Below are 8,469 nucleotides of genomic sequence, written 5' to 3'. Positions count from 1 at the left end.
GAATCAAAGTGTGCACTGCATGCGCCCTAAATAGCCAGCTCGCCTCGCGCATTAACAAATATGTTCTAGTAAATAGCAAGTGAAGTGGGACTCTTAAATTTGAGATGTGTGTAGCCATCGGACGGAACTTGACACCGGTGCGCACAGAGCGCGGAGATCAGGTTAGAAACATGCATCGCAACAGAACATCTCCAAATCGCATTCCGCATACTGAAATCTAATCCGAGGACATCAGGATGTGTGACATAATCCCCAAGACATCTGAAAACTGCGCTCCTCCAAACGGGGCTCCAGGGGTGGTTTGGAGGGATATGTGGACCTCTGTTATTCACTGTTTGCTCTTGCAGGGATCTATAAAAGAGGGGCGGACACCAACTGCCCCCAAACGTCAGAGCGCACTTAACTATAAATCTCTCCAAACAGCCCTCTGCGCCCGGTGCGGTGTTATGCGCAGACATCTGTCCTGCCTAAGTCCAGTATGAGGACAACGCGTGTGGAAACGCTTCTAGCTGCATAGACACTACCTGACCCGGAGAAAATGGAGAATAAATACCCCCATCTGTGTTGTTTACTATGTCAAGATGTTGTAAAATGTTGTCGACTATGATTTTTTTTAACGCAGTTCTGGATATAACGGCGCTTTAACTAAGAGGCAGACAAGAGCTTGTTGCACTCTGGAAAACAGATATTGCGCACCTTTTGCGCCTCGCTTATGCGCCGGAGACGCTGATGTCTTCATTGGACTCCTTTCAGTCGGAGATGGTGGATCTCTCTCGGATTTCCAACGTGGAAACGTAGCATCCAATTAATCAGCGACTGCAACTGTACCCCGTAAAGGCGCAGTGGCACTTGGTCGGCTCTCTTCAACACCTACCTTTGGACTCCAAAGTGTGGAGAGACGCATGGTTTGGTCGCTGCGCTGGATTCGGAGTATGTGAAAACGCACCTGGTGCGGAATTTCACCTTTTGTTCTATTTGGACACTAACTGAATTTTAACTCGTTTCAAGGATTTTTTTTTTTTTTTTGGGATCGTGGCTGTTCGAACGATTCACTGCAGCTGAATCAGCTTGGGACACTAAATGAGTCGCGTTTTCTGTCTGGATTTTAACACCAACAGCCAAGCGAGTTTCAGGTCTGCATGGGCCATATTTAAGGTAAGTGAAGCATTTGTGTTTTTTTTATAATTTCAGAGTGTGACAAAACATTTTCATATCTGTAGATCATCTGCGCGCAAAGGACACACACGCTTCACTCCAGTTATTTTCGTTGAAACAGCAAACCGAGATGAGAAATGCAACTTGTGCTTGTGTAAAGACAGTTGTTAGGACTTTTTTTAATGCATAGCATGTTTAAGCTCAGTATTTATCCATGCATAGCTGTTTAGGTTTACTGCAGACTCAACATGCCATTAGACAGAGTCACGTAAGCTTTGGGGATCGCCATCTGGCCAACTCACACCATTATTTAGGCTATCGCTGCCAACACGCTTTGGTGCGTGCTTTAACCAACGCATTTTTTTTGTTTGTGTGTTAGGCGCACCCTCCTGATATCATAACAAGAGGAATATATCATCTCATAATCCTAATAGCTCTGACCATCAGCAGAGAATAAATTAAAAGCAGGCTGCTGGTTAATCACAAATGTATGTTATTTAAAAATTGTTTTTTTTTACTTTTACGCACAAATTTACGCATTAATTTATGATTCTTTCTATATGCTGTTTCTATATTTTGTGCTTATTTTGACATTATCAAGTGCATTTAAGGCTATTTGCTATTATCATTTCTTTAATCAAAATTCTGTGCTAAGTTTACCCTGATATTCATAAATACAGCGAAGACAACTATGAGACAGAGACAAAGTGAGGACCATAGCCTCTTGACATGATGGCACATAGTTATTAATACAGACTGAGTCAGGACTGGCTGATTTCATTAGAAACAAAAGTTGGCCTACATTCTAAGTGTGTTTAGATTTTTTTTTTTTTTTGCCATTTTTTGTACTTTGTTTTATCTCTCTGTTTCAAACAAAATGTCCCATCTGTTGTTTTTTTGCAGCCTTCTTCATAGGAACTGAGTCTAAGATGAAGTTATGGGATGTTTTGGCCACGTGTTTGTTGCTCCTGAGCTCTGTTGCTACACGGCCTCTCTACCAAAACACTCAGCCAGCCAAGAGGACTTACTTCCCCAGCAGCTACAGTGATTCAGTGTCCCTGTCTGTGGAGGACGAAGAGCCAGCGTTCCAGCGTGAAGACCACAACCTGCAGGAGATCTCTATGGAGAATCAATGTAAGGCACACTTGGCATGTTTTGACAAAATCTTTTGTGATGCGCAATCGCCGTGATAGTCATTTGAATGGCGGATAATTGGCCCACACGGGAGTCATGTTATAGATCTGTGCTGCGCGTGCAAACCTCCGTTAAACAACATGCAACTAACCATTCAAAACGTAAAAGGGAGAAGTGGAATTAAACATCTTTTCGTCTCATTTTCATCCACCGCCATGGGTTGGCTCTTGAGAGGAGCAGTGGGCCGCACATGTAGCTCATGCCGTTGGTTGCATTTTAAACCAGGGCATAATTCAGACATGAATCTTACATAGTTGGTTTTCTGGCCAAGCAATGTGGCCTTTCTTGAGTAATTACACTTGAGAAACAGCATGTAAAGTGATATCCAGTGGGCTGAGCCACCAGTGGAGAGTCCTACATTGATAAGGCTCTCAGACAGGCAGGTTATCAGGCGGAAGATCTTAATTCGTGTTTTATTGCTGCTGTGGGTTACATCATACTGATGTCAAAACAAGCCAGCAACATGAATAGAAGTATGAACAGCTCCAATTCCAAGCAGAGATTGCCCCCCCCCTCCTTCTTCTCCCTTTTTGTTTAAATGCTCACCTCTCAGGTATCACGGCGTGTTTTAGAGACGGCAGTGTGAACCAGGTCACAGGAATATTCAGGGCAGAGGCTGGACAACGGCGGAAAGTTTCAAGCATCAAGCGAGAGTTCTGTGTTTATGTTCATTTTAACAGCAACAGTGGGCAGGAATTTATTTTGTTTGGATCAATGTGACACTGTATCATCTTCACACAGACGTAAACGCTGCCAAGAACTAGATAAGGAATGGAACATTTAGACAGATGTTTGCGCTGCCACCTCATATTCTGTTTGGAATCGCGGTGACGTCACTGATCTGCTGTGTAACCCAAGACAGTTAACTATGCACCAACAGTGTAAACAACACTGAAGCCCCGAAAGAGGGGATGGGTCTTTTTGGGGTTTTTTATTTTTGCGCGTAACGTCAGAAATCGAGGGGGTGGGGGTTTCTCTGAGGGTTTTAACTCAAAAAGCTTCGACGACAGTTGCACAAGTACACTCTGGTATCATAATACCAGGCGAACAACCACGCTCGTAAGAAATACGTATTAACACTGCAAATCTATGGCACAATTTTGCGTGAGGAATCACTCCATTTCCTGCAGCCAGTCCAGCCTGTCAGCAGGTGTACACTGTAGCCACCCCGCCTGTCAGTTGACACACAATAGGAGGTGTCTAAATCAAAGGGCAGGTGTGTCTAAACAGATTGGCCCACGGCTCACCTGATACACAAGCGGCGGCCCACTCAGCTGTGCAGCGCAGGCAGATCAGATGGCCTCTTCTTCTCCTTCTTCTTCTGCTCTGCCAGAGGAACAGGTAGGAGAGGAGAGTTAGGTGACACTGCAACAGAGAGGCCGTGTTAACCACAACACCACCTGCCAGACACACGCAACATGACGACACGCAACCGCGTATACTCACACGCGCATGCATATAGACACACACGGGCGGTGTCATTCGAGTAGTGAGCAATTGATTCATTTCAGAACAATATGTCTTCATGATCTTCATACATAGTTTATTGTTGCCTGCCAGACCTGCAGGCGTTGGAGGAGGAGGAGGAAGAGGAGGAGGAGGAGGAGGAGGAGTGACGTTTCACTGTAATAGAATCAACGTGTAACAAAGGAGGGTCCAAGGCTCTCAGTCAGTCCTTCGTCACTCCTCGTGGCAGATGGTGGAGAGCTGTGCTGTTGCATGTTCTGACTTTCAAGCCAACTACAGTCTGCTCCATCTAAATGACTCTTAAGTGTATAATTTTTTTTTTTTTTAAATTTGGCCTCTGAAGTCTTTCTAAAATTAGACCCATCAAGGATTTGACTGGAAAACAATGTCCCACTGCATCTCTCCTGGGGGTTTAATTGGTCTGTGCCTAGTGGATCAGTGCAGGCAACTTACTGCATGAGATTCCTGAAATACCTTTAATGACTTTATGAGATAGAAACCTGATGAAAGCAGCAATGTCTGTTGAAAAAGCTGGCCATATCTCTAATGCAAAATCCACATCCCATCATTACAGACGTAGATACTTCCTGTCTTTCTGGCTAAAGCAAATCTCAAAATGGAATTGACAACACCCTTTGACCTTCAGACTCCAACTCATCCTCCCAAGAGCCCTCTCAGAGGGAGTGAAAGCAGGGCACCTGCACGTCCATATGAACAACTCTGGACTCCTCTCTGCATTCCTCCGCCCGAGACTAATCTATAAATCAGCATGCAGCGTTTATGATCTGCACATTTCTCAGTATTTATGGACATTGCCTGCATTTGTGTCAGTTTATATTTTTGGAAACTTTTCCGTGAATATGTTGGCAGACCATGAGCATGTTCAGTCAATAACAATGTACATCATTTCTCTTCTGCGCAAATGGTACCTCAGTCTAGATGGTTTGTTGAGCTGAATTGGCAGAAGTGCATTTATTGAGTTGTGCGTGTGCATTTAAAGGAACATTTTGAGAAATAACATTCATTCACTTTCTGGCAGAGTCGGAGGAAAAGATCGATACCACTGTCTTATCTGTCCGTGAAATATACGGCTGAGCAGTTGCCAGCCAAGCAAAAGAGACAGGAGGGTTGCTGCTCCGAGCCAAGAAACAGGCCGCCAGATAACCAGCCTGTAAAATGGCACGTTGTTGTTTTTTGCACTTTGGTTTTTGTACTAATGATACAAGGTAGATATAATTTGTAAATTTGTGATCTTTAGAGATGTTGGTAGGTGGATTTTTAAAAAATCTTTATACAAAGCCAGGCAAGCTGTTTTCCCTTGTTTTCAGTCTTTGCTAAACTAAGCTAACAATCAGTCTTCTCATCTAACTCCGCCAGAGAGCCAATAAGCTTATTTCCCAAAATGTCAAACTTTTCCTTTAAGCAAACACTACTTCTAGTGAAGATATTTGTATAGCTTACTTATTTATCCATTTATTCATAACATGATGTGATTTTCCCGCCATCATAAGGATCATTTCTGACTTATATGCAAACATGTTTTCATGAACGAATGAACGATTGTTTATTATCACTGTACAAGTGTGCACAGCTTTAGATAAAACAGCCTGAGTATCCGGCACTGGAGAGAGCAAAGGCGCTTCTTGTTGACACACCACCGTCTTCACAGCTTTATCTTATCTGCTCACACAGTGTATCCTCTGAAAACAGTAAATCTTAGATTAGCATGTTTCTGAGTATTGTTGAGGAGGTGACACTTCAGAAAGCTGTTCTTTAGTGTCCATGTCAGTGATGACATTAACTGAATCTGCTCCTTCTGTGTCTTCCAGATGACATCACAGGTCCCTATCCAGATCAGTTTGATGATGTAATGGATTTTATCGAGGCTACCATTGGCAGACTCCGGAGATCATCAGAGCCCAACGGGGGCTCCAGGGGACGGAGGGAGCAGAGACAGAGGGGAGCAGCAAACACGGGAGGCACGAGGGGTGAGGGAAGAGGACATGGCGACAGGAGGCGGGGACGGGGGCGAGGGGGAAGCCGAGGCAGTAAAGGGGGCAGAGGCGAGAGGGGGAGGGAGAGGATATCGGTGCAGAGTCGAGGCTGCTTGCTGAAGGAGGTCCATCTCAATGTGACGGACTTGGGGCTGGGCTACCAGACTAAAGAGGAGCTGATCTTCCGGTACTGCAGCGGCCCCTGCGTGGAGGCGGAGACCAACTATGACAAGATCCTGAACAACCTCACACACAACAAGAAGCTGGACAAAGACACGCCCGCCCGCACTTGCTGTCGACCAATCGCATTCGACGATGACTTATCTTTCTTGGATGACAATGTGGTGTATCACACACTGAAGAAGCATTCTGCCAGGAAGTGTGGCTGTGTCTGAGGAAGTCACACGGACCGACATCATCCAGCAACAGTGAACTAAGGATCACCTTTACAAGCTGGTACTGCAAAGGGAGGGATCGCTGTTGGAAACGGGCATATGAGGTCAAAGAGGAAGTGTATCATCAAAGGAGAATTCTGTACATTTAACTTTTGACAGTTCACACTCAGTACTCCAGATCCTTTGACCAGTATTTGACTGCTCAGTCAGACACATGCAGAAAATGTGCACAAATTTGGGGAAGAATCAATACTGTTACACTTCCAGATTTGCTAACTGTGTTGTCTAAAAAGGTGAGAGTGAAGAAAAACTTTGGTTGGCTTGTTTGCTTTTTTTTTTTTTGTGGAAGAATCCATTTTCCCAGGAACATCAGTTTTTCCATGGCTGGCTCCTTAGACTGCAGATGAACGCAGAGATGTGAGGAGTATATTCAGCTGCGGTTTAAATCACTTCCACTGCATAGTCTGGTTGTTGACATTTACATTCAGAGCCAAGTGATGAGAAATACCACACCAGGGTTCAGCAACGATGTTTTTTTGGTGCAACACATCAACATAAAATCCAATCATATATATATATATATATATATATAAATATATATATATACACGTGTGTGTAAGAGGTATATTTATTAAGATGGAATTAACTTATTGTTATTTATTTCAATCCATTTTATGAAAGAAATTGTCATGTTTCTTATTTATTTAAAAAGCTTTGTTTGTCCTGGATGGTGCCAAAGTGGAGCATTTTCTCATACAAAATCTTACAAGGCGATCCACAACTGCTACACACACACACACACACACACACACACACACACACACACACACACACACACACACACACACACACACACACACACACACACACTAATAGTGCTTATGGGCTTCACTTAGATTCCAGGATTTCTCAGTTCATGAGTCCAAAAAGAAAAAAAAAAACATCTTCAGCCATCAAGTCAAAGGAGTGAAGAAAGAGACACAGCAGAGGGGACCAATAGAAGATTTTTGATTGAAGTGATCTGTTGTTTTGGAGTGTTTGGAGGGAGGGCAGGGTAGATTTGTTTTTCACCTCATTTTCACTAATGTGACCACGCCAAGTTGGTGTGTCTCTCCTTATGGCACCTGGGTACGGACTGATCCAACTATGACATTTTTACTGTATGTTTACAAGGAGGCAAACAACTTTTTTGCTGCTGTTTATTTTCAAATTACTAATCAGGATTAGATTCAGTGTCACTCCAAACAGGAGCTGTCAAGTCTTTTGAGTTGAAAGAAAATCTAAGAGAGAGAGTCGTAGTTTCTCTGAGGATCTGTAGGTGCCTTTGAGGATCTATCCTTTGAGTCACAGAGTACAGAAGCTGCTAGAATACCTGCCTATCAGCAAACGTTACCCGAAACCTCACTCTGGCATGGCACCAAGTCTGAGCAAAGGCTTTGCAGTGGTTACTGTCCCAATAGGCTTTAAAGTTCACGGGACTGCCTGTGTTTCTGTCTCGGCTCTGACAGACGGGTCTTGCTCCCTGAAAGGGGATTTGAAAGTGATCCTCTAACATGAGTCTTAACCAAATATCCCCGCTGGCAAAAGCATTTTGGTGAAGGTAGTTTAAGGAAGATCTAGCTACTGTAGCGGCTGTCATTGAGAAGCTGATGTAAATATCTGAAGCCTAGACGTTTCAACAAAAGAGTATGAAGAGGATGGGTAGGTTCAGCACGCTTTCTACATGTAATCACTTGTTCAGCCAAGTTTATTCCCAAACTATAGCAGAAACGTGCATCCAGGAAAACAGGAGGCCCTTTCTATAAAGCATGTTGCTGTGCCCATCGAGACCCTGCGAGGGGATCGTTTTAAGTGGAACAAAGAGAGCCCTCGGGTAGGTCTTGATGTTAGCGCGGATTAGGGACCAAGGTATCTGTGCCCACCCAGCAGCAAGCAAGCCAGCTTTACTGTGTAATCCCTCTGCACACAGAACAAATCCACTGCATCAAGCTGAATTTAGGCCAAACACTACACGGAGAGGAAAAAAAAAAAAAAAAAAACTCTAGCTTTTATCACAGCATACCTCATCAATTGGATCATCTTCCCCTTTAACAACTGATTTGTGCATAAGCCTTTCCAGATGAGAATGTGCAGTTAGGAGACTTCCCAGAAGCCTCGGGAGCACCTAGCCACTCCTCAGTACCATACATTAAAGTGTGTAAACTGTGACCACTTGCCCTCTCATCTTCATTACTGTTTGCTCAACTGTTCCTTGGCGATTAGTC

The 8,469-nt window shown here is 43.9% G+C and overlaps 1 protein-coding gene across 2 annotated transcripts; it reads left to right on the top strand.

Annotated features, from left to right (window-relative positions):
• The first annotated feature begins 350 nt into the window (after nucleotides 1–350).
• On the top strand, nucleotides 351–7,078 carry gdnfa (glial cell derived neurotrophic factor a). Of its 2 annotated transcripts, XM_056403990.1 has the most exons (3): nucleotides 351–1,155; nucleotides 2,059–2,289; nucleotides 5,646–7,078. In XM_056403990.1, exons 2-3 carry the CDS (start codon nucleotides 2,085–2,087, stop codon nucleotides 6,203–6,205), a joined length of 765 nt encoding a protein of 254 aa, XP_056259965.1. In that variant the 5' UTR covers nucleotides 351–1,155; nucleotides 2,059–2,084; the 3' UTR covers nucleotides 6,206–7,078. The 2 variants fall into 2 exon arrangements, with proteins under 2 accessions (XP_056259965.1, XP_056259966.1); XM_056403991.1 differs by having other exon boundaries at nucleotides 351–2,289.
• Nucleotides 7,079–8,469: the final 1,391 nt, after the last annotated feature.

The sequence above is a fragment of the Seriola aureovittata genome, chromosome 18, assembly GCF_021018895.1.
Source record: "Seriola aureovittata isolate HTS-2021-v1 ecotype China chromosome 18, ASM2101889v1, whole genome shotgun sequence".
Taxonomy (NCBI): domain Eukaryota; kingdom Metazoa; phylum Chordata; class Actinopteri; order Carangiformes; family Carangidae; genus Seriola; species Seriola aureovittata.
This window is presented reverse-complemented; position numbering and strand designations above follow the sequence as displayed.

Coding starts and splice junctions, on each gene's coding strand:
- gdnfa (XM_056403990.1), top strand. CDS start 2,085: ATGAAGTTATGGGATGTTTTGGCCACGTGTTTGTTGCTCCTGAGCTCT. Junction 2,290..5,645: donor GATCTCTATGGAGAATCAAT/GTAAGGCACACT, acceptor TGTGTCTTCCAG/ATGACATCACAGGTCCCTAT.